The following is a 26,138-nucleotide window of genomic DNA, read 5'->3' as shown; positions in this document are numbered from 1 at the left end:
TCATGCTCTGATCTTTAAAAGACGGCGGTGGGACGGACGTCCAGCTTATGCGTCTCAGAGCACGACGTCTTCCTCTCGGCCTTCTTTAATAAGGACGTGTGAAGGACGTTTTCCTGAGTCTGACGTCATTTTAAAGCAGTTAAAAACACAATCACTGCTCACTGCTGCTCATCTCACTCTGACTGGACTCACGTGATGCTGGTCGTCATGGTAACGTTTACTCCAAGTGGTTCTCCACACATGCACATCACTTTGGATCGAATCCCTTGTAGTGTGAATGTAAACAAAGATTTTCCATCAGATTGTTGAGCAGAGTGAGCATAAACCCCTCAGTCTGAATCTGTAATTGGAATGTGTTCAATCGGATCGGCAAAACTCTTTGCATGTAAACACAGACACTGTGACCCCATTTCCTTTCAGCACCACTGTGAAGAAAATAATTGGCCATTGTGTTTCCCTGTATTGCATTATTTCACATCAGCCTATTCTGAATGACTTTGACATCTCAGTCTTTGAATTATGTAGAAAAATCTAAAAGGAAATGGTGGAAACCACTTCAAACACAAACAAAAGTGGAGACAAACCTTCCGCATAAATCAGCTGTTCCGAATGGTAGACTTGGGTCTTGTATTTCATTGAGGGTTTAGTAAATATTTCAAACTCGCCTAAATCAGGACCATCATGAGCCCCCTTTGCATTCAAAATGAAACAGATACTTCCATGCTGGGAAGGTTTTATGAAAAGAAAAAAAAAAAAGACAAATTATATTAACTGTTCTTTTATTTGGCTGAACACTGAGTGCTCTTCAAATGAAAATCTCTACACGTCAGTGTGAGCCCCCTCCAAAAAGCTAAAATAAACATCATATGGAAAACATTTACAGTTCACCAAGGGCAAAATCCTGAAATAATAAAAAGATTATAGTCACTACATAGTTTGACACAATGCGTGGTAACAATCCTGGTCACTGATTACGAACTCTGCCAGCTGTAGCAGTGCCATGTGGGGGTGACACACACACGAAGCACTGTTTGCTCATGTGCATCCACAGGCCAACTGCAGCAAAGGCTACTGGGTTTTCCTCGGGGACTCCAGTCTCCAGGCACCAGTGATGTAACGTAGTCTAATGGAGACTAGATCTCTGCCCATCTGTAGCCAGCTCCAGAACGGCACCAGCTTTGACCCTAGAAAAGAACCGTGAACATACAACACTTTAATAGGGAGGATAACACGAAGAATAATAATGTATATAATTAAATATTCTATTTAAAAAGGCTTGAACAAACAATAAAACAGAAAAAAAAACTTTTTCATTCAACACCGAACAGAAATACAGGGTGATTCAAGAAGATTCATCTGATTTCAATTTTTTTTACGACCTTGCGGCGTCTAGGAACCAATCACAATCCAACTGTAAGAGGGGGTCATAGAGTTCCTGACCGGCTCCTTCAGTCTGAGAGGAGCTGAGACCCCTGAGCAGAACGTTCTGCGTTCTCCACGTCAATCAGAGTGAATCCGTCAGAACTGATTTTCATCAGCAGTGAAGCTCCAGCAGCTCAGAGCGTTCGGCGCTGGTTCCACAGCACTGGATGATCTCCGAAATCCCACTGAAAGAGCCGTGAGAGCAGCGATGCCCGACACGCTCAGTCCAGTCTGGGATGAGTTTGACTGTGGTGTTGATGTCGTCCGTCCAGCTGGAGGAGGTTCAGACTGAGACCTTGTACAATTACATAATAAACTTTATGCTCATTTACACCGTTTACAGCTCACTGCACTGATCTGTGATGATTTACAAGAGAAATCAATCATTTTGGAATCGGATCAATCTTTTTGAATCACCCTATAGTATCATATTTATTTGCAAAATTTGTTCTATGGTATGTTTCATAAATAATTGAGTAAATAATTGTTGAAATTATTTCCAGAGGAAGTGGTTAACCTTCAATCTCAGTCCAGTTGACTGCCACTTCAGCTATAGGTATCTTTAAGCACTGGGCTACATACAGGAGCTCAACATCAAATGCCCTGTGAAAGTGAAGAGAAGAACAAGAAGCAACATAAGATTTCATGCAGATACACCAGTGAATGTTACATGCAGTAACTTTTACTGTCTTACAGACTGTAGTCCATCTGTTTCTCTGACACTCTGTTACCCTGTTCTTCAGTGGTCAGGTCCCCCATGGACCCTCACAGGGTCTCAACACTGCAGTAACACTGACGTGGTGGTGGTGTGTTAGTGCGTGTTATGCTGGTACGAGTGGATCAGACACAGCAGTGCTGCTGTTTCTTCTTGCAGATTAATCCAGCTGGACTGATTATATGCACAAATAAGAAAAAGCCTACAGTGGCGCTACAGACCCTGATGACCAAGAGCGCCCCCTGCTGGGACGTGTGTGTGTTTAACTTCTGGCCACTTTAACTAGTTTATTGTTAGCGAGCTGTTTCAGCCTCTCCAGCTAATAGCTTATCTATTACCTGTTCATCAATTTATCAAGGAATTTTTCCTCTAAACATTTATGTCCTTTATTTAGTTTGGACTCCTGCACTGTTGTGTTTAGCTCTCCGAAAGTTCTGGACACGTCCTCGAATTTTAATCTTGGCAACTATGACAAAGATGAAGTCACACATCTTTCTGTGGTGGCTGAAGAGATACAGATCCCTGTAATCATGAGGTTAGTACCTATACGAAAGGCACTTGTTTAACCCAGCAGGTATGCACTACCGTTTCTTGTGAAAAGGGCCAGTCACAAGGCTGCCACTCCTTTAGTGCAGCTCCTCAGTGAGGATGGCTTACCAGCGCTCCACATGCAGACTGCTGAAGGTCCTCAGTGCTGCCTCACGAGTGAAGAGCTTGAAACCACACTGGGTATCCTTGATCCCCTTCACACAGAAGAACCACACCAAGAAGTGGAACCCGTACATCAGGATGGTCCGGAACAGGGACCGCTGTCATGGCAACAGACAGTAACAAAAATCCCAATGCTTAGTTAAACCAGTCGTGAATTATACCAAGCAAAGTACACCTTATGTTTATTTACTAATTGAAAATATGGTAAAATATCTACTGGGAACAAATAAATATGACCTTTTCGGCTAATTTTCTGTTTATTCGCTAAGATTAACATACGGGGGGAAAAATAGAGTGTCTACACAGAGTACATTGCCAAAAGTGTTCACTCCCCCATCTAAATCACTGAATTCAGGTGTTCCAGTCACTTCCGTGGCCACAGGTGTATAAAGCCGAGCCCCTAGGCCTGCAGACTGCTTCTACAGACATTAGTGAAAGAATGGGTCGCTCTCAGGAGCTCAGAGAATTCCAGCGTGGTACCGTGATCGGACACCACCTGTGCAGCAAGTCCAGTCGTGAAATTTCCTCACTACTAAATATTCCACAGTCCACTGTCAGTGGGATTATAACAAAGTGGAAGAGATTGGGAACGACAGCAGCTCAGCCACGAAGTGGTCGGCCACGTAAAATGACAGAGCGGTCAGCGGATGCTGAGGGGCATAGTGCGCAGAGGTCACCGACTTTCTGCAGAGTCAATCACTACAGACATCCAAACTTCATGTGGCCTTCAGATCAGCTCAAGAACAGCGTAGAGAGCTTCATGGAATGGGTTTCCATGGCCGAGCAGCTGCATCCAAGCCTTACATCACCAAGCGCAGTGCAAAGCGTGGAATGCAGTGGAGTAAAGCGCCGTCACTGGACTCTAGAGCAGTGGAGACGTGTTCTCTGGAGTGACCAATCACGCTTCTCCGTCTGGAAATCCGATGGACGAGTCTGGGTTTGGCGGTTGCCAGGAGACGGTACTTGTCTGCCTGCATTGTGCTGAGTGTAAAGTTTGGTGGAGGGGGGGATCATGGTGTGGGGTTGTTTTTCAGGAGTTGGGCTCGGCCCCTTAGTTCCAGTGAAAGGAACTCTTAAAGCTTCAGCACCAAGAGATTTTGGACAATTTCATGCTCCCAACTTTGTGGGAACAGTTTGGGGACGGTCCCTTCCTGCTCCAACATGACTGCCCACCAGTGCACAAAGCAGGTCCATAAAGACGTGGATGAGCCAGTTTGGTGTGGAAGAACTTGACTGGCCTGCACAGAGTCCTGACCTCAACCCCATAGAACCCCTTTGGGATGAATCAGAGCGGAGACTGTGAGCCAGGCCTTCTCATCCAACATCAGTGTCTGACCTCACAAATGTGCTTCTGGAAGAACGGTCAGAAATTCCCATAAACACTCCTAACCCTTGTGGAAAGCCTTCCCAGAAGTGCTGAAGCTGTTATAGCTGCAAAGGGTGGGCCGACATCATATTAAACCCTATGGATTAAGAATGGGACGTCACTAAAGTGCATATGTGTGTGTGAAGCCAGACGACCGAATACTTTTGGCAGTATAGTGTAACACAAAATGGGCCATGACTTTTTATAAAATTTACATTCAATTCAATTTGACTAAAGGTACCCAAACTTGTGCATACAGTAGTACATACTTGCCATTAGAATTTAAAAAAGGGAAAAAACCCTTAACAACTTTTCAGTAACACTTTTTTTGTTACCTGAGCCACTGAGTCTTTTTCCAAGTGAGCCCTGGAACCACAGGATATAGCCATGTTCTCCTGTACAGACACACGAGAACGTTTTTAAAAATACAGCCATTTACTCCTGAAAGACTGGAAAGGAAAGGCTTACAAGTGATTGCGACTCTCTTGGCTTTGACAGAATGACAGTATTCCGCCCCCTGGTGGAATTCCATGCATCAAAACGGCAACATGGAATTTACTGCCACATTCCAACAACACGGGCCCTTTGTGCTTCTGGGAAACGCACTACGCCACAGTCTATTTTAGTGCACAAGAAATGGTGCCTCACCGGCTTTGGGCTGAGATTCTCCAGACCAGCTTCCACCTTTTCAATGTCGCCAAACTTCGTGGCTCCATCCGCGTCTGCCATCAGAATAAGACGACCGCGAGAGCTCAGAGTGCCCTGAGGAGAGGGACACATGAGAGACCGCTTAGAACAAATCCACCAAACAATCAGCCGCCAGCTGTTGAAGAGCAGTACATGGAGAGTGACATCATGCATTCCCGCTGAGGAAGGTAATAAGCCAAAGACAAATTATAAGCACTCATAAGACTTAGGATTAGAACGAATGTTCTGAGCTGCTGACTAAAGAATGAAATTAAGCTGACATCAGTGATCATCCATCAGCTATCTGATCAAACCAGTCCTTTTCCAAGTCAGCATCACGTCATGTAGTTCAAACGAGACCACAGGGACTTGCAGTTTGAAAGGCGTTTAGATGATGCATTTTTACAGAAATGAGTTGGGTTATTCGGGTGACTACTGAGTTCAAGTGTGAGCAGTTTTAGCTTTGTAGCTCTGGTTCTAAACTAACAAAGCAACATCTGGACTCTGCCAATGGACTACATCTAGGGAAGTGGAAAATTGTCTCGGCCTGATTTTTCGCAGAACCTTTCTTTCGGTAATTTTCAGTGTTTTATATACTATAAAGACTTTGCCAAAGATTATAAGTAACACAGTGTGATTAAGTAAGTCCATCACATTCATTTTCGTCAAGTTATCTTCCTGACATCTGGTCGACTCAAACATGACGAATTCAGGATAATAGTGTTATTTTATCTTCATTTTCAAAGCTATGTGGCATTCTTAGTCATCTCCAGGCTCCATTCATCATCTAATGGTTCGTTCTTTCATGTACATCTGCCTAATATTCTACTCATATATACTGAAACCCATGACGCTGCATAGGACGCGCATATTAGAATCACTGTGTAGACCAGGAGTCGGCAACACAAACGTTAAGAACAATTTCCTGCAAAAGGTCTCTTAACGTTTGATTTGTCAACGAGGCTGGTCGCTTCTCATTCGCCAGCTTCTTGTAGGAATTTGCCTGTTCCACCTTAAATGGAGCCTGAGGTGCAAGAATGTAACTCCTGCACCATTTAAGGCGGAACGGGACAATTTGAGCTGGCGAAGGAAAAGCTGACCTCAGCCTCGAGACTTTTCAGTGCTTGTCAGTTTCTCACATCAGGAAACCAGCTGGAGCGATTACAGATATTTGCCATAGGTCGGTTCGTCTCCAAGTTATTGATGTTCGCCTTCATCTTTCTTGAATCTTGGGCTGGCAACCCAAATGTTAAGAGCAGCCTTTTTTGGTAAATGTGTCTCAGTTTATCAAGATATGATAAAAACGAAAAGGCGACTCACTTTGCTCTGCTTTAATCTTCAGCTCAGCTACAGCTGCTTTTCTCACATCTCCGACAGGAAACTCTTCCTTAAGAGTAGAAATTTTTTACGAGGCTGATGTCGCTTCTCATTTGCCAGCTTTTTGTTCGAATTTTCCCGTTCCACCTTAAACGGTGCCAGAATGTAATTCCTTTACCACTTAAGGTGAAACGGGAAAATTCACACAAGAAGCTGGCGAATGAGAAGCTTCAGCCTTGCGACTTTTTAGTGTTTGTCAGTTTCTCGCTGTATCAGGAAACCAGCTGGAGTGACTATAAACACTAATAAGTCCATTCGTCTCCAGATTATCGACGTTCGTCTTAAATCTCTCTCTTTGCCGTTTCGTAGCTACTAGCTGGGCGAGACTGTTGTCTGTGTTGCTATGGTGACCAGCCGTCTGCGCTGATCTTCAGGGTTAAAGGGTGAATCAGCAGTTCTACATTAACTCCAGCGTTTAAGACCATTTACTGTTAAACTGTGTTGAAGGATCAGCAGAGCTTTATTTTACTGTAGAGGAGGATTATTTTATTACTACCTACTGATCTGATTCGGCTGTGGAGCCACGACAGGGCAGCAGAAGACCTGCGAGCTGCCTGTTGGTCTAGGCTGTTAACACCAAACTTTCAGCAGCGTTTTCAAACTTTTGTTTGTGTATAAATGTTATTACTTTCACAAACAAATGGAAACACATGAGAACTCCAGTGTTTACTGAACTCTCCTGCATTTTTAACCTCGTCTCTATCTGATGTGAAGACTCACCATCCGCACAGCGCCCCCCTTACCACGGTTCTTCTTCAGAGTCAGGACCCTCACTTTGTCTGCTCCATACTTCTTTGTGTACCCCAAGGCAACCTGTGTATGCAGCAGTCACAACCCACTGTAAGCGTCAATCACAACAGTGCTATGGACACAGTAATAAGATACAGCAACAAAAAAACACAAAAAAGAGACGAGATTATTTCCAGTTTCATGAAGAAGTAATGGGTGAACTTCTTGATTCCAAAGCGAATCTCAAACATTAGTGCACTTCAAGTAAACTGAATATCACTGGTGGCAAAACATCCTGATCTCATAAAAGAGAAGGCGGGGAAAGTTATCATACCTCTGTGGTTCTGTCTTTGCTGCCATCATCAACTATAATGACCTCATAGGTAAACGACGGATTTTTCTTCTGCACAGACAAAATGTTCCAGTCAGGCTAACGCAACATTCACTGAACACACAAAATAAGCAGTAGTGCTTCATTAGAAAAAAACTACCAACAGAAAAAAGAATTTGATTCAATATTTGCCTTACGGTGTTGCACTAAATCCAATATAATAATAATAATAATAATAATAATAATAATGTTACATTTATATAGCGCCTTTCACAAACCCAAGGTCGCTTCACATAACATCTGAGGAAAGACAGAAAAACTAAGCAGGAAGCGAAGAGCATTAAAGAGAAAAGTCTAAGTCAGCTTTAAAATGGGACAGTCGTGGGCCGGAGGTTAGGGAAGCAGCCTCGTGACCGGAAGGTCGACGGTTCGATCCCCAGAGCCGACAGTACGTGACTGAGGTGTCCTTAAGCAAGACACATAGGGCTGCCCACCGCTCCGGTGTGCTCACTGCCCCCTAGTGTGTGCGTGGTGTTTCACTTCACGGGTGGGTTAAATGCGGATCCTGTTGTGCTAATTTAAAAGAGGAAAAAGAAGAGCCTCCCTGAGGGATTGAGGAAGAGAATTCCAGAGTTTGGGGGCCGTGGCACTGAAGGACCTGCCTCCTAAAGTGGACAGTCTGGTGCTGGAACAGCAAGTAAGTTACTGTAAGAAGACCTGAGAAAGCGAGAGGGAGTGTAGGAGGTCAGCAGTTCTCTGAGGCAGGGGGGAGCAGGTTATGCAGGGCTTTGAAAGTGAGAAGTAAGAGTTTAAACGTTATTCGGGACGGGACCGTCAGCCGGCGTAGCTGAGAGAGAACGGGGGTGATGGAGCTGAACGCTGAGTGTGGGTGAGAACTCCAGCTGCAGAGCTCTGAATGTCCTGTAGCTTTTGGATAGACTTTACAGGGAGACCAAGTAGTGAATATGGGACATAATGAAGGCCTGAACCAGAGTTTTGCCATCTTTATCGGTCAGGAACGGACGGAGATGACCAATGTTATGTAAATGAAAGAATGCAGTCTTAGTGAGGAATTTGATATGCAGATCAAAATTAAGTGATGAGTCGAGTAAAACACCAAGATTTCTAACGACAGGTGCAGGCTTAACGAGCAGGCCATCAATACTAACTGAAAAACTGGATAGTAGAGGTTTTTAGGGCCAACCAGTAAGACTTCAGTTTTATCAGTGTTCAGCATGAGAAAGTTATCAGGCATCCAGAGCTTTAAATCAGAAATACAGTGAATCAGTGTACTGGGAGGGGAATCTGAGGGTGTGTGTGTACTGAGATATAATTGAATATCATCAGCAGAACAATGGAAGTTTAGGCCATGGCTACCAATAATCTGCCCAAGGGGTGAAATTTAAATTAAGAAAAGTAGGGGTCCAATGACTGAGCCCTGCGGGACACCACATCTAACAGGAGAGGAGGAGGACTTGTGTGGGCCTAGTGTAATAAACTGGTGTCTGTCTGTAAGATATGACCTGAACCACTGTAAGGCTGTGTGAGTGATGCCAACAGAGAAAAGATGAGAAATGAGAACATCATGACTAACAGCATCAAAAGCTGCACTTAAGTCGAGGAGAAGGAGAATATTGAGAGAACCACTATCAGCAGACCGGAGAAGATCATTAACGAGTGGCAGAAGAGCGGTCTCAGTGCTGTGGTGAGTATGGAAACCAGACTGGAATGGAGGGCATTATCACTCAGAAATGTCTGGAGTTGGGAAGCAACCAGTCTTTCCATTACTTTAGCTAAAAATGGAAGGTGTGAGATGGATCTGTAATTAGAAAGAGAAGTCGGGTCCGATTCAGGTTTCTTAAGTATCGGTGTAACTGCAGCTGTTTTAAGGGCAGTAGGAACAGAAAGGAACAGAAGAGAGACATGAATTCATCACTGTAGCAATAGGGGTGTTGATTACAGATGAACAGGCCTTGAGTAGAGGGGTGGGGGCAGGATGAACAGGCCTTGAGTAGAGGGGTGGGGGCAGGATGAACAGGCCTTGAGTAGAGGGGTGGGGGCAGGATGAACAGGCCTTGAGTAGAGGGGTGGGGGAAGGATGAACAGGCCTTGAGTAGAGGGGTGGGGGCAGGATGAACAGGCCTTGAGTAGAGGGGTGGGGGCAGGATGAACAGGCCTTGAGTAGAGGGGTGGGGGCAGGATGAACAGGCCTTGAGTAGAGGGGTGGGGGAAGGATGAACAGGCCTTGAGTAGAGGGGTGGGGGCAGGATGAACAGGCCTTGAGTAGAGGGGTGGGGGCAGGATGAACAGGCCTTGAGTAGAGGGGTGGGGGCAGGATGAACAGGCCTTGAGTAGAGGGGTGGGGGCAGGATGAACAGGCCTTGAGTAGAGGGGTGGGGGAAGGATGAACAGGCCTTGAGTAGAGGGGTGGGGGCAGGATGAACAGGCCTTGAGTAGAGGGGTGGGGGAAGGATGAACAGGCCTTGAGTAGAGGGGTGGGGGCAGGATGAACAGGCCTTGAGTAGAGGGGTGGGGGCAGGATGAACAGGCCTTGAGTAGAGGGGTGGGGGCAGGGTCAAGCTGACAGGAGGAAGCATTAGACTTAGTGATGAGCTCAGAGACAGAAAAGGAGTCAACAGGTGTGAAACAGGTCAGCTTTGTGATCAGAGAAGGAGAATCTGTAAAGGAGAACGGCTGGGAAGCAGAAGAAAAGAGGCTGTAGATCTGATTAATTTTCTTGTCAAAAAAAATGTAGAAAAGCCTGACATTGCTCAGGTGATACAGGAGGATGGAGGAGTTTGTTAACAGTTTGAAAGAGCTTTTGGCCTAGAGTCAGCATTATTTATGAAATATATATTTATATATAAATATATATTTGTGGGTGTGTTGACCGTAAAGTAGAGAGTGGACAGTAAGGCCAGTTTTTCTATAAAGGCACTCAAGACGCCGACCAATGGCCTTCAGTACCCTTAGTTCAGGGGTCAACCAAGGACAGGAGCGGGCGGCAGGGAGGAGTCTATTCTTAAAAGGGGCAAAATCATTAAGCGATCCAGAGACGGTGTCATTATAGAGGGAAACCATGCTCTCAGGAGATGATGCGATGATGGGTTATGTAGGTCAGGCAGGGCTGAAGACTGAAGAGAAGCAGCAAACAGATTGAGATTGACAGACCTAAGATTTTTTCGCAGGGGGGAGGAGGAGAAATATGAAAAGTACATTCAATGAGCTTATGGTCAGAGATACCAGAGACTGGACCAGAGACAGAGATATCATTCAAACCAGTACAGCAGAGTAAATCAAGAGTATGACCACAAGTGTGAGCTGGAAAATCAACATGCTGCATCCAGTTAAAACACTCTAAAGCTGAAAGGAAGTCCGATGTGAAAGACCACCAGCCAGACCACCTCCTCTCCCTGTCAGTCGCGGTCTTGAGAGACAACTGTAGCCTGGGGGCGTCAGCAGGTTTAAATGGAAGTGGTCACCAGGTTGTTGCCAATTTTGTTCTCTTTGGAATTAAATGTGCAATCGGTCAGTGTCTACAAGCACCGACAACATCCACCATATGTTCTGAAGAGCATACTGTAGTCTATGGTGACATAATTCATCACAATAATGATACGTCGCTGGTGCCGGAAGAAAACCTCGTATTTCCAAAGTGGTAAGTTTACAGGAGAAGGAAAAAACCTCCTACTCTCCTTTTGATGTAAGTCAATGGAAACAGATTTTTTCCCCAAGTCATTTTGGGTCTCTTTTTTCGCTCCATTCTTCATGGAATTTACACACAATATAAAGGACAACATCTATTTTTACATTATGTCAAAAACTGAGAAGTGACAAAAATATACGGATCGCTTCCGGCGATATATTGTCGTATTGCCCAGCTCCACTCACACATCAAATTCCAGTTCGGGATCAAACGGCACACTGTTTTCCCTGCTTTACCATGTATAATAACTCTGGACTCATTGGCTGGTTATCAGAATCATTTTCATATCTAAAACTTGTATGACTTACGAAATTTTAACAGACGTAATTCTCTACAATCCAAAAATTGACCAACTGTGTTGGTGCCATCTTGTGGTGAACATCACACATTGCAGGTCCCATTTTTTATGTCAAGAACAAGCAAAATATTCACTTCACAACTAAAAGTTTCCCTGAAACGATGTTTAACTTGCCTTAACTTAGGTATTAAATCAATTAATGTGGTTATTTAAATCAATATAAAGGCGTCCTGTTTTAGAAGAAGGTGGTCCGATATCAAAAAGAAGGTAAACACATCCATAAAACGCACCTGTCTTTTCTCCAAGTACTCCATGGCTTCTTCCATCATGACGGGCACTGGGGGGGGAAGACAAAGCATCACGCTTTAATAATGAAGCAACAGCACCAACCTCCTTTATACGCTGGGGGAGTAGATCAGACAGTGGAAGTAGCTTCTCTGCCTGAGAACAAATGTTCGCATGCAGGAATTCATTCAATCATAATCAGATTTCTGCAGTTTTCTGATCGCTCAAATGGTCACGTAAACACCACACTCCGATCTAGAAATCCGATCTAGAAATCCGATACAGAGGCTGGATTTTAGCTCAGTCATCAGATCTCTCAGTGCACGTGAGCTCTCACTCTGATTTCTTTCGGATTTCTCAGTCTGCGCATGTGCGGAACAAACCGCGGGACCGGAAATGAGCCAGCAGCGTCGCTGAAGCCAAAAACAGTCTTGAGGAAACTGAGGATTGAAACATTCTTCATCTTCTAGAAGGTGCAAGTTCATATTTTCAGGCAGATGTTTTAAAAAAGGAGCCGCGGCATGAAGTCCAGGTTTTACGCCGTGTTTACGCCATGGCTTCTGTGAGTTTATTGGCTGGTGGTAAAGCAGAAATCTGATTACTGCCTGACTCATGTGGACCCAGAGTTTCCCCAAATCTGATTACCCAAACTCATGTAAATACGTTGATCGGATTACTGACAAAATCTGATTTTCTGCGGTTACGGGACGTTGGCTCCTACTGCCAGACTGTTCGTGAGGAAACCAGTTAAGCTTTCCCTGCCCACGTGCTCCCTGCCCGGTATTATTAGCCTTACAGCAGTGAAACTGGACGCAGTATAAAGAGCTGAAAGAGGAGGTTGGGCACTAGAAAACTTACATCTGGACTCCTCATTGTAGGAGGGCACGACTACAGACAGCTCCCTGGAATGGGGGTCAAACAGACTAGGGAACGGCTCCTTGTTCCCTGAAGCCGTGAGGAAGTGTTTCTCCTGCTCCGCACGTGTCTGGTCCACCATACCGGCTGTAGCGTGGGCGATTACAATAACCTAAAGAGAATAAGACACAAACGAGAGATTTCCAGAGACGTCAACAGATCAGACATTTCAGCAAGACCCCCAACAACTTCTAGTTACAGACTGTAGTCCATCTGTTTCTCTGATACTCTGTTACCCTGTTCTTCAGTGGTCAGGACCCCCATGGACCCTCACAGAGCAGGTACTGCTTAGGTGGTGGGTCATTCTCAGCACTGCAGTAACACTGACGACGTGGTGGTGTGATGGTGTGTGTTGAGCTGGTACGAGTGGATCAGACACAGCAGTGCTGCTGGAGTTTTAAACACTGTGTCCACTCACTGTCCACTCTATTAGACACTCCTACCTTGTCGGTCCACCTTGTAGATGTAAAGTCAGAGACGACAGCTCATCTGCTGCTGCACAGTTTGTGTTGGTCATCCTCTAGTCCTTCATCAGTGGTCACAGGATGCTGGATATTTTTGGTTGGTGGACTATTCTCAGTCCAGCAGCGACACTGAGGTGTCTGATCCACTCAGACCAGCGCAACACTCACTAACACACCACCACCACATCAGTGTTACTGCAGATCAGAAAGGCATATTGTTCATAATAATAAAAAATATCACGATAATGATTAAACATCATCTTCTCTCATCTCAAACTCTAATCCAGACCTCGAAAACCGACCTCATTTGTAAAAATCGTACAGTTACATGAAGTGTCGATGCAATCGACTGGTCACTTGGTGTCAGAGTCCTCCCTACCAGTGTTTACATAATCCAAGACTGGAACCTTCAGCCCCAGAATTTGAAGACCTCTGATTTAGATCACGGGTGTCAAAGCCGACCACTAAGAGGGCCGTGTTAAAAAACCTCTAGAAATCTGTGGGCCAGAGAACGTCTGGTGGTCAGAAGGTCGGCGGTTCGATCCCTAGAGCCGACAGTCCATGCCTGAGGTGTCCTTGAGCAAGACACCTAACCCCCAACTGCTCCCCGGGCGCCGTGGATAGGGCTGCCCACCGCTCCGGGCAAGTGTGCTCACTGCCCCCTAGTGTGTGTATTCACTAGTGTGTATGTGGTGTTTCACTGCACAGATGGGTTAAATGCGGAGGGGATTAATTGTGGGATTAATAAGGGTCACTTAGTCTTAAAATATACTATAAAATCAATAGGCTACAGTTCACATTATGCACATTACAATGGTCTGTAGTACATTACGCACATTATGCTGCAGTGCATGCTGGGGATTGTGATGCAGCACGTTGTGAAATGGGCTAATATTAAAAGAAAACTAAACTAATTTTGGTAGGATTATGCTGCGGGCCTCATTTACATTTATTTTACATGCCCCGCCCCTCTCAGGAAAATCCCAAGCTGAACTCAGAACAGTGAAAAAAAGTTTCCATCAAAGCGAAACTTTCACTGACCTCAATAACTTTAGAGAAAAGAGAAAAAAAAAGCCACCACATAGACACTCAGGCACAGCTGAACATGATGAACACTTCAAAAGGATTCATAATTATATTATATATGCACACATACACCCTGGAGAATAAGAGGTTAGGACAACAAACAAATAACAAAAGAAGACAAACTGAATGAAACAGGGTGTAAAATAAGGGAAAAAGGGAATTTTTTACTGTAATATTAATTTTTCCATTGCCGAACCAGCAACACCTGCTCAGGTAGAAAAGCTATTCAGCTGCAGTGACGACACAGAGAGAGACACTCAGGCCGGACCAACAGGTCAAACAGCCGTGAAGTGAATGAACACACGGACACAGACACGGCAGCTGGACGTCAAACTCACCAGCAGTAAGAGGAGCAGAGCCAAAACTGCAGCAGCCTGGAGGAGCTGACAGAGACCCAGACCCAGACCCAGACCCAGCTCCAGCTCCATCCCTCTCTCTCTCTCTCTCTCTCTATCTCTCTCGATGTCTCTCTCCCCTCTCTCTCTCACAACGCACACATCAGGGCAGGGAGACCGCGGCCGGTGCAGCTGTTACAGCGCCGTGGCTGATCTTCCTCCACCTCACCGTGAAGCGGCTGTGCGGAAATGATCCGCTGCTACTCCACATCATCACACCGCAGGGCACCATACTGACCCGCTGCCTCCGCCGCTTTCCCCGGTGCCCCCTGTCGGCCTGGAGGACGCCGCCTGTCTCAGACGCTAGGGGGCGCTCCCGAGCGAGCCCGAAATGAACGGGTTGCTATGGGGCGTCTGCGCAAAATCGTCGTTTATAAACGCTGAAACATTTTTCATGAAAATGAATGCGATCATTTTCTGACACAGAGCAGCATAAAACATTTTAACACCGCTGTTATATTTAAGAGCTTTTAAACTCGAGTTACAGGAGCTTAATTCGGCGCCTCGTGTTCTTTCATGACGTCAGAGAGCGCGAACAGCCAATGAGCTGCTCCACTCGCCCATCAATCATCCCGCTCTAGCAGTAAAGCCCCGCCTCCTGCTGCCCGAACCCCGTTTACTGTATAAAGGAAACACACAGGCGAGGTTTCTTTGTTTTTTAGTGAAATCCCTCCTTCTACTGTCTAAACCGGCTCTGGTCCGGCCACTTTACCGAGTTCTCGCCTGTTTTTTTCCTTTATTTACACAGTAAACGGGGTTCGGGCAGCAGGGGGCGGGGCTTTGCTGCTGATTGATGGGCGAGCGGAGCAGCTCATTGGCTGTTCGCGCTCTCTGACGTCATGAACGAGCGCGAGGCGCCGTTTTAAACTCCTGTAACTCGAGTTTAAAAACTCTTAAAAATATAACAGCGGTGTTAAAATGTTTTATGCTGCTCTGTGTCAGAAAATGATCGCATTCTTTTACATTAAAAATGTTGCAGCGTTTATAAACGACGATTTTCCTCAGACGCCCCATAGCAACCCGTTCGTTTTGGACTCGCTCGGGAGCGCCCCCTAGCGTCTGAGAAACCCGTAAGACATTACAGGGAGTGGGAATTCTCTCTACAAGCTCTCTATCCATACTTACCCATTCATTTTAATCTTCGAGCGCCCTCTATAGCGTCTGACATGCCCAGCGGGCGCTGCTGAGTGGCAGATCTCCTGTCTACAGGCTCTGTGGCCGCCCTGCTCTTCTCCCGACCTCGTCCTCCTTCTTCACGTGGTGTTTTCTCAGCATCATGGCGGCGGGCTTCAAGTAAGTGTCCCAGAAAGGAGAGATTTCTCTCCGCAAACCGGGTTTGATTTATTATCCTTCTGTGTTTTGGCGTCGGCTGCTGTAAACGATGGGAATGTAGACTTGCAAGTCCAGCCAGCTGACCTCTCGCCGATAAACAGTGCTGTAGCGATGAGCTGGTGATGATAATCTGTCTAAACTTCTGATTTACCTTCTCCTGTTTTGTCAGGACTGCAGAGCCGCTGGAGTACCACAGGAGCTTCTTGGTAAGTTGGTAGTTTCAGACTGTAGTCCATCTGTTTCCCTGTTCTTCAGTGGTCAGGACCCCCATGGACCCTCACAGAGCAGGTACTATTTGGGTGGTGGTGGTCTGAGTGGATCAGACACAGCAGTGCTGCTGGAGTTTTAAACACTGTGTCCACTCACTGTCCACTCTATTAGACACTCCTACCTCGTCGGTCCACCTTGTAGATGTAAAGTCAGAGACGACAGCTCATCTGCTGCTGCACAGTTTGTGTTGGTCATCCTCTAGTCCTACATCAGTGGTCACAGGACGCTGCCCACAGGACGCTGCCCACAGGACGCTGTTGGCTGGATATTTTTGGTTGGTGGACTATTCTCAGTCCAGCAGTGACACTGAGGTGTTTAAAAACTCCAGCAGCACTGCTGTGTCTGATCCACTCAGACCAGCGCAACACACACTAACACACCACCACCACTGCAGTGCTGAGAACGACCCACCACCCAAACAATCGCTGCTTGGAAAGTTTGGTGAAATCGGAATATGTGCCGCATGCTGATCGTGTATTGTTAAAGGAGTGGTCTGATATGATTCCGATGATAACGCTCAGTAATGCTTTTCTCCACACAGAAAGAAAACTGCCGGCCCGATGGCAGAGAATTGGGAGAGTTCAGACCCACCACACTAAACACTGGTGAGCATAACGTGTTTTCTGTGGTCTACACATTATTATATCACTGCTGTGGGAAGAAAACCGCCTCTCCGTTTCTGTCGTTTTTCAGTTTTTGACATTATCTGAAAATCCCTGTTGTTCTTTACATTGTGTGCAAATTTCGTGATGAATGGACCAAAGAAACATCCCATAATGACTTAGAAAGACGTCTGGTTCCATTGACTTCCATTAAAACTAAAGTAGGGTTTTCCCTTCTCCTGCAAAGTTACTGTTTTGGAGATAAGAGGTGTATATGTGTGTATATAATCATGAAATTTGCACACAATGTAATGTAAAGAATTACACACAATTGCACACAATGTAAAGAACAACAGGGATTTTCAGATAATGTCAAAAACTGAAAAACGACAAAAATGGAGAGGCAGTTTTCTTCCCAGAGCAGTGATATAATAATAATAATAATAATAATAATAATAATAATTTTTTTTATATATATATATATATATATATATATATATATATATATATATATATATATATATATATATATATATATATATATATATATAAAAATTCCATTTTCACGTAGGCCTGTATTTAACCTAAACATCTTCAGTCAAACCAAAGTAATTATTTATTCTCTAGTAATATTATTATGATATCTTAAAAGCGTGAGCTGTTGTCTTGAAAATTTGGCTCAGTAACTTTAATGACTTTTCTCAGTTTTAACTTGAAATATTGACTCAACCCTTTATTGCGCGGTGTTGCCGTGGCAACGATTACCGTCTCTAAATTTCACTAAAAAGCAGTGATATGAAATCCGTGTTCACCTGTTTCAATGTGGAAAAGGGGTCTTTTACTTTGACAGGACAAATATTGTATGATATCACATGATCAGGAATTTTTAAATACCGATTGAAATTGTATTAATTTATAATATTTGTATGGCTGGATTTTTTTTTTTTTTTTTTTTAATTGCATTTCATGGTGATTTTATGGCGCGACTGGACAACAATTTAGCAAATATCCTACTTTAAAAAAATATATACATATATATTTTGAAATATTTCCATTATTTAAGCAGTTTTAAATAGCAAAAATCATTAAAAGATTATGAGTAATAATCCATGCCATAGAGGGTTAAAGTCTGTCGTAATATAATCCTAATTTGTTAGTGATTTTCTTTAGTGTAGGGCTGGACAGTATCATGATAAATTACACCACAACGTGTCACAGTATGCTTTTCCAAGCATGTCATGGATATCATCAGTACTTAAACACTTCCCGACTACATATTTGATTAAAAAGGGAGATAAATTAGGCCTGTTTACTTGGGTTTAGTGTAGCATAGTATGAGAAACGCTGAATGCAAATTATTGTACTTAATATCAAATAGTATTTTAAAAATGTGGCTCCACTTTATCGGTTCTGACTAATCAGATGTCTTATCGCTTGAGCTATTGTGATATTACATGTTTGGTGTATCGCTCACCTCTAGTTTAGGCATAGTTTGTCATTATATCAGCATTTAAAGAAAAGAAGTCATTATTCTGACCGTAAGGAATTATTTTGACAAGTCTTGAAAGATAGTGACTATCAAAAGTCGACTAAGTCAGAATCCGCAGGAATGGACTTCCATGATGTTCCGTGTCGTCGGTGCTGTGGGGTTCACTGTTCCTTATCTGTAGGTTCTATTAACACGGCGGATGGTTCGGCGCTGGTGAGGATCGGAAACACCACAGTCATCTGTGGCATTAAAGGGGTGAGTAGCATCCAGTACTCCTCCAACACACACTCCACATCCCTTCAGAGAGAAGTAACCCTGACTCTGTATGTATGAATAAACAGGAATTAGCAGCGCCCTCTACTGACGCTCCTGATAAAGGATATATTGGTAAGTGTGAACGCATCATACTTCAAAGTCCTCGGTTGTGATGCTGAATGACGTCTGAGCTGAGTTGGCTTTTTGTGTCCCAGTTCCGAATGTAGACCTGCCTCCGTTGTGCTCGTCCAGATTCCGGCCTGGACCGCCGGGAGAGCAGGCGCAGGCGGCCAGCCAGTTCATCGCTGATGTCATCGACGGGTGAGATGACGTATTTTGGCTCCATTTACGGTCACTATACATTTCAGAGTCCTGTGGATGAAACTGGAATCCCTATTTTTCAACATTTCTGCACTGCTTGCATCTTAACGACTGAACCAAGTTATCGTAGAGAAACTGGCCAACTCTGGCCGCGATGTCCGAAACTCAAATGTAGTCATTTTATGTACAACCAAAAACGTCCACTGAACCCACGTGTCCGGGGTTTTTCCATATAATGATAAAAATGGTAAAATGGCAAATCTGGAAAAAACATTTTTCTTTTGGTTTGTGTTTTGCCTTATGACATCCAGCATGTACACTATACTGCCAAAAGTATTCGGTCGTCTGGCTTCACACGCATATGAACTTGAGTGACGTCCCATTCTTAATCCATAGGGTTTAATATGATGTCGGCCCACCCTTTGCAGCTACAACAGCTTCAGCTCTTCTGGGAAGGCTTTCCACAAGGGTTAGGAGTGTTTATGGGAATTTCTGACCGTTCTTCCAGAAGCACATTTGTGAGGTCAGACACTGATGTTGGACGAGAAGGCCTGGCTCACTGTCTCCGCTCTAATTCATCCCAAAGGTGTTCTATGGGGTTGAGGTCAGGACTCTGTGCAGGCCAGTCAAGTTCTTCCACACCAAACTGGCTCATCCACGTCTTTATGGACCTGCTTTGTGCACTGGTGTGCAGTCATGTTGGAACAGGAAGGGGCCGTCCCCAAACTGTTCCCACAAAGTTGGGAGCGTGAAATTGTCCAAAGTCTCTTGGTGCTGAAGCTTTAAGAGTTCCTTTCACTGGAACTAAGGGGCCGAGCCCAACTCCTGAAAAACACCCCCACACCATGATCCCCCCTCCACCAAACTTTACAATCAGCACAATGCAGTCTGACAAGTACCGTCTCCTGGCAACCGCCAAACCCAGACTCGTTCATCGGATTTCCAGACGGAGAAGCGTGATTGGTCACTCCAGAGAACTCGTCTCCACTGCTCTAGAGTCCAGTGGCGGCGCTTTACTCCACTGCATTCCACGCTTTGCACTGCGCTTGGTGATGTAAGGCTTGGATGCAGCTGCTCGGCCATGAAAACCCATTCCATGAAGCTCTCTACGCTGTTCTTGAGCTGATCTGAAGGCCACATGAAGTTTGGAGGTCTGTAGTGATTGACTCTGCAGAAAGTTGGTGACCTCTGTGCACTATGACCCTCAGCATCCGCTGACCGCTCTGTCATTTTACGTGGCCGACCACTTCGTGGCTGAGCTGCTGTCGTTCCCAATCGCTTCCTCTTTGTTATAATCCCACTGACAGTGGACTGTGGAATATTTAGTAGTGAGGAAATTTCACGACTGGACTTGCTGCACAGGTGGCGTCCGATCACGGTACCACGCTGGAATTCACTGAGCTCCTGAGAGCGACCCATTCTTTCACTAATGTCTGTAGAAGCAGTCTGCAGGCCTAGGGGCTCGGCTTTATACACCTGTGGCCATGGAAGTGACTGGAACACCTGAATTCAGTGATTTGGATGGGGGAGTGAAAACTTTTGGGAATATAATGTACCTCCACTATGCATGTCTTTTATGAAGTACCATTTAGGCCCAAACCTTATTTTCAGTCTATTGTGAAACAACACCTCAGACATCAATGCACTTGTAACCATTTCACATAACTTTGATCTAGAGCCATTAAATTCATCACATGTCTGGCTCCGGTCACCAGCAATAGTTGGAATAGTTATTTATGCAGAAACTTTAATGAATTGGTGGAGTTTCCTTTCCCTTACAGTCACTTCACTTTTAAAATCCAGTGTGTGCTGTAGCAGCGATCCTGTAGGACTGAGACTGAGAAACATAGTATAAATCAATCTGTAAGCCTATAAAAGTATTTGGACAGAAACAATTTACATATATTTGCTCGGTATTTTAGATTTGATCTGTTCTTGAAGGTGATTTAATAAATTAAATGGTCCCTTTTGATAATTACAGCTCTCAAATAATAAAGAAAGAAGACTTGTGCATTGAGAAGTCAAAGGTGAGACATTTCAATAAAAATCTAAATATTTTCTTAGTTTGTAAGAAAACTTTGAGACGTAGTACTCAGAGTAAATGTGTGTGTGTGTGTGTGTGTGTGTTTCAGCTGTGCTGGGTCCTGTACTGCGATATCATGTGTTTGGACTATGATGGGAATTTACTGGACGCGTGTGTGGTGACCTTACTGGCAGCTTTAAGGAACAGTAAGGAATGCTGTTGACAGCTCTTATATAAGTACTGCATCTGTTTACTCATCAGCAATCAGCTGTGTTTTTATCTACCTTACAGCCCAACTTCCCACAGTCACGATCAACAAAGAGACCGACTTGGCAGAGGTTGATATCCAGCACAAGAGGCACCTACAGATCAACAAGCACCCAGTTGCCTCATCGTTTGCTGTATTTGATGAGTAAGCCTATTTCAATTTGATTTAAATCCATTAGATTCACTGACTTTTTTTGCCGGATGGCATTTTTCATACTGTCTAGCACCCTCTAGTGGTCTGTGGGCCTGGACTCGGGAGGAGGCAGTAGCTCGGTAACGGGATTTAAAGTGGGAAAAATTATTTGGGCCTAATAATTAAATCTCTCAGACTTTTCTAACTCATAAGCAAACAGAGAGGTACAAATAAAAACACTGCAACTCTTTTTCTGAAACCTCTGCAAACAGATTTTTGTTAACATAATTGCTCACGCTGAAAACCTGTGAATCACTAAGAAAAATAGTATTTTTAAAAACACTCGAGTTTTTCAGTTTTCCGCTATGCTTTATGGTTATAAACAGGTGGGCCTTGGGCTGGAAAAGGTAGAGAACTCGGATACATGATTCATTTGGTCAGTTAGTCTGGAGAACCTTAGTTTGTATTAAAGAGAACACAACATGAGTCTACTATGGTAAACAAATACTGATCAGGCGTAACATCATGACCACCTCCTCGTTTCTCCACTCACTGTCCACTTTATCAGCTCCACTGACTGTATAGCTGCACTCTGTAGTTCTACAGTTACAGACTGTAGTCCATCTGTTTCTCTGATACTCTGTTACCCTGTTCTTCAGTGGTCAGGACCCCCATAGAGCAGGTACTGTTTGGGTGGTGGATCATTCTCAGCACTGCAGTAACACTGATGTGGTGGTGGTGTGTTAGTGTGTGTTGTGCTGGTGCGAGTGGATCAGACACAGCAGTGCTGCTGGAGTTTTTAAACACTGTGTCCACTCACTGTCCACTCTATTAGACGCTCCTACCTTGTCGGTCCACCTTGTAGATGTAAAGTCAGAGACGACAGCTCATCTGCTGCTGCAGTTTGTGTTGGTCATCCTCTAGTCCTTCATCAGTGGTCACTGGACGCTGCCCACAGGACGCTGCCGGCTGGATATTTTTGGTTGGTGGACTGTTCTCAGTCCAGCAGGGACACTGAGGTGTTTAAAAACTCCAGCAGCACTGCTGTGTCTGATCCACTCATACCAGCACAACACACCACCACCACGGCAGTGTAACCGCAGTGCTTGGAATATGTATGGTTCTGTATAGAACGTTTTTTTTTGTTTTTTAGAACCTTGAAGAACTACATTTCTTTAAGGTTGTATTCTTGCGGTTTGAAAACTGCGCTTTCGATATAAAAAACGATTAATCTTCCGAATTTCATAACCGAAGTCTCAGCTTGCACTGAACCCGGTCTCCACTCTCTCTGCGCAGTACGGTGATTATAGTGGACCCGACAGCAGAGGAGGAGAGCCTGGCTACGGCGATAATAACTGCAGTCACAGATGAGGACGAGCAGCTATGTGCGTTCCACAAACCAGGTAAGAGGCCGTGTCCCGGAGAGGCTCGATCCCATAGTGGACACGTGCGTCCTAATCACGGATCGTATGGAGTTGAATTCTGATTCTGTGGCATGAGCTCGTTTTAGATGAGAAGCACTTAAAGGAACTGGCTTGTAATCTAGCAGGTTCAGCGTTCTTCCACAAGCCAGACGGCTTCATAACAGCAGTGCTTTACATCGCTGACCTTGTAACCATTATTCCTTATCCAGGAGGCAGCTCCTTATCGGCAGAGAAGCTTCAGGACTGCATAACCCGTGCTGTGGCGCGGCACCGAGAGATCGGCAGACTCATCGACAAAGTCATAGAGAGCACCAAGGCGTCGAAATGAACACAAGACGTCTTTTATCTAAAAGTTGTATTTTTCACTGTCAATATATATTTCTTTTTTTTATCACAATAAAACTGCTGACAAATACCATTTACAAAACTTCTGCCTCAGTGTTCAGAAAGGTCTTCCATGCCCCTGCTCCTGAATTCTAGCCCCCCCCGCCCCCCCAATAAGAATATACATAGACTGCCCCTTCGGTTCATCGAAATGCCATTTTAAAATGTGCTGTATAAAAACTGCACATGAAATTGCATGCTGGGAGAATAAGGCCCATCCCTTCACCATCCAGCCTGCGGACCATTTCTCATAATTCTGTTCACCAGCAGAGTTTCAGGCACGTCCGCAGGACTCGCTCTCTTTAGAACGCGTGCGACTGTCTTTAGTATCCGTCATTGGGCCAGCAGGCTCCCACAGAAAGGGACGTTAGGAAGAAGGAAAACGAGAGCGTTCCTAGAGGACGCTCATCTCATATCTCTTTAAAAAAATATGATCTTAAATAAATGTCCCAAGCTCTAAAAATCCTTGTTCAAAAGTACATAAATCATTTGGCCTGAAGTCAAGCGGATACACCACGTCCTCAGCTACAAACCCAAAAAAATACAGAAAGGAAAAAAAAAAAAAAAAAAAAAACGTGTGGTTGTCACAGTCAGTCAGGAAAAATGCTGACCAAGCACAGTGTCTTCCTCAGTGAAAGGCGTGTCCTGGATGAGCGGATCGAGCCTGTAGTCATGATTTGGGGAGGGGCTGGGGCGTGCTGCGTTTCCTCTTACTTCTTGGTTGGTTGGCGGAATGTTGCCGTGGCAGCGTTGCCTGAGCCCCCGCCCCCGCCGCCATAGCCATTTGCTGCTGCTGCTGCTGCATTTGATGTTGCAAGAATTGCAACTGCATCCAGAAAAGAGAGAGAGGCGTTACGTTTGTGGCCATGACGACACTGTCCATACAGTCTCCCCTCACAGCCTGCCGTTCCAATTCACTTTCCCTCTTTTAGGAAGCCTAGAACTCAATCCGATGCCTCATTCCGAGTTTCTAACATGCCCTTACTAAAGTTGCCTCACCACCTGAACTTATGTTAGTTAGGAGCAGTGAGTTCCAGCCCACGAGCTGACTGGTTGAGAAGCGTTTGAATTGTGCCGTTATTATTATTATTATTATTATTATTATTATTATTATTATTATTATCGCCACTGAGCAGCTTTTTCAGGATATCAAACGTAAGTTTTTAAGCGTTAAAGGGGAATTTATATACAACCCCAGGTAAACTTAAGGCATCTTCTGAGTTTTTCTGTGTAATTTTGAGGCTGTTAAATTGGTGGTGCATCTGAAAATGAGTTTTCTTTGGGTACTATTATGCCTTACAATGCCCTGCATGTGAATATATTATTAAAAATCATCATTTAGGCCAAAACGTTATGGCAGAACTGTCATAAAACGGTGTCTAAGGCACCATGCACTGCATTAATATCCATTTCATGTTAAATCATACTGTGAGGTAGCTTATAGGGCCATTAAGCTCTTGAAACACTGCGAACAATTCTGGTTCTTCAGGTTCCTCTGGGACAGAGCATTCCACATCAGTCCACTCTGAGTGACTTTATACTTTTACTACAACCTCAAATCCAAAAAAGTTGGGACGCTCATTTTCAGATGCACCACCAATTTAACAACCTCAAAATTACACAGAAAAACTCAGAAGATGCCTTAAGTTTACCTGGTTGTTTTGGATGGTCAATAAAATGACTTTGTTTTGCAAACCTGCAAAAGTCCACAAATAATTCCACATCGAACCACTCAAAGATTTTTGAAACAGTTGAAAACCTCATTTGGTCATCTAACAAATTTCATCTGAGCCAACACAATAACAGAAAGGCTCTACACATACAGGAGAATAAGGAGTCCGAGTCAACAAGGGCATGTTAAAAACTACAGAAGTGAACTGCGCGCAGTGGTTCTAGGTCTTCTCTCCTAATCTAATTGTTACCTGGGACTGTTTACATCCCGTTATTAGCTGCCCATAAAGTGTGCGACTGTGAGAGGAGAGCAGGCTGCTGTATTTACACGCACATGATCCATGAAACTTGACTGGTGAGTTAGCAGAAGCTGGAGGAGGCAGAGGGAAGGCAGGGAGCAGGGGATGAAGGCTGGGAGGGGTGGTGACTATGAGACAGAAACAGGAGGACGAGGGGACGCAGGGCGATGAAGGGAACACATGAGGAAGAGGAGGAACAGTCAAGCAGCACCAGTGGCACAAGAACTCTGCCAAACAGCGCAAATCAGTGTTAAGTCGCTTTGAGTTGTGAAAAGAGCGCGCACACACACACACACACACTGCCCTGCCATGCTCTTTTGAAGTGCAACAAGTGTCAGTAAGTCAGCAACTTCAACTCCTATCACAGCTTCAGCTGTTATTGCATTTGCGTACAGGAAAGGAGTCGGGACGGTTCAATGAAAGGAGTAAACAGTTTTCATGTTGAAGCGTAAAGAAACACTAGATTCCTGTGCATGTAACAGTCAGCCCCACCCACCAGAGTGAATCAGCCTACGGGTCATTCTACAGAAACGTCCACTTTCCTGTCTCTCCATAGGAGTCACTGGTGTTACTGACCGTCATCGGTGTTCCTCATAATAAAGGAAACACCAGAGACGTTTTTAATGATCAATGCATCTTACAGAACATCAAACCACACGCTGTCCATCAGGGGACGTCCACTAAAATATGGAATTTAATCCATTTGTGTTTCTGTTTTTTCTCAATGACCTCAGAATAAAGTCGGTCGCACCAGTGACGTCAGCTAAAAGCTTCATATGAGACCATGAGCTGAATGAGAAGATCTCTGAGAACTGAGAGACGCAGTGGACTCACCATGAGCTTTTCTCCATAGATCCTCAGAAAACAGGTCAGAGGAGGTCGAGTGACGTCATCGGCGTGACTTTTATTTCTAAATAAGAGATTGTCACGCAGTAACACCAGAGACACGACTCCTGGGGAACTTTTATTATAGATTTTATAATATTTATTTGTTTTCTTTGTCATTTAAATCATGTTTTGTAGTCATGTAGAGATAAATGCAGCTAAAAATGCAGAATTTGTTTTTTTTTTTATTCAGAGGTGCTTGGAATTCTGTATGACTGATTTAAAAACCAATATTGCTAAATTGAGGCGCAAGAAGGTGTAAATTGTTTAAATAACTTGATTTGTTTTAAAATATT

General features: G+C 44.4%; 3 protein-coding genes across 5 annotated transcripts in view; 1 reads left to right on the top strand and 2 right to left on the bottom strand.

The window, feature by feature from the left end:
• Window positions 1–762: 762 nt before the first annotated feature.
• On the bottom strand, window positions 763–14,723 carry alg5 (ALG5 dolichyl-phosphate beta-glucosyltransferase). Its single transcript, XM_017717115.2, has 10 exons — window positions 14,431–14,723; window positions 12,486–12,654; window positions 11,633–11,679; window positions 7,342–7,410; window positions 6,999–7,091; window positions 4,863–4,976; window positions 4,550–4,609; window positions 2,795–2,946; window positions 1,940–2,025; window positions 763–1,184 (listed from the first exon to the last, which is right to left on the bottom strand). The coding sequence occupies exons 1-10, from the start codon at window positions 14,518–14,520 to the stop codon at window positions 1,069–1,071; spliced, it is 996 nt and encodes a 331-aa protein (XP_017572604.1). The 5' UTR covers window positions 14,521–14,723; the 3' UTR covers window positions 763–1,068.
• A 955-nt stretch (window positions 14,724–15,678) lies between these two features.
• Window positions 15,679–23,021, top strand: exosc8 (exosome component 8). Its single transcript, XM_017717114.2, has 11 exons — window positions 15,679–15,780; window positions 15,989–16,025; window positions 16,631–16,694; window positions 18,362–18,435; window positions 18,522–18,567; window positions 18,651–18,756; window positions 20,738–20,783; window positions 20,889–20,985; window positions 21,071–21,191; window positions 22,476–22,582; window positions 22,813–23,021. Exons 1-11 carry the CDS (start codon window positions 15,764–15,766, stop codon window positions 22,929–22,931), a joined length of 834 nt encoding a protein of 277 aa, XP_017572603.1. The 5' UTR covers window positions 15,679–15,763; the 3' UTR covers window positions 22,932–23,021.
• supt20 (SPT20 homolog, SAGA complex component) overlaps window positions 22,944–26,138 on the bottom strand; it is a 23,998-nt gene continuing 20,803 nt past the window's right edge. For all 3 annotated transcript variants that reach the window (XM_017717107.2, XM_017717111.2, XM_017717108.2), the window contains one exon: window positions 22,944–23,813. In XM_017717107.2, coding sequence (XP_017572596.1) covers window positions 23,658–23,813 — 156 coding nt within the window. In that variant the 3' untranslated portion in view covers window positions 22,944–23,657. The remainder of the gene's footprint in view (window positions 23,814–26,138) is intronic.

Source organism: Pygocentrus nattereri, chromosome 18 (genome assembly GCF_015220715.1).
Source record: "Pygocentrus nattereri isolate fPygNat1 chromosome 18, fPygNat1.pri, whole genome shotgun sequence".
NCBI classification, from domain to species: Eukaryota; Metazoa; Chordata; class Actinopteri; order Characiformes; family Serrasalmidae; genus Pygocentrus; species Pygocentrus nattereri.
Note: the sequence above shows the minus strand (reverse complement) of the source record. Positions and strands in the feature narration are given on the sequence as shown.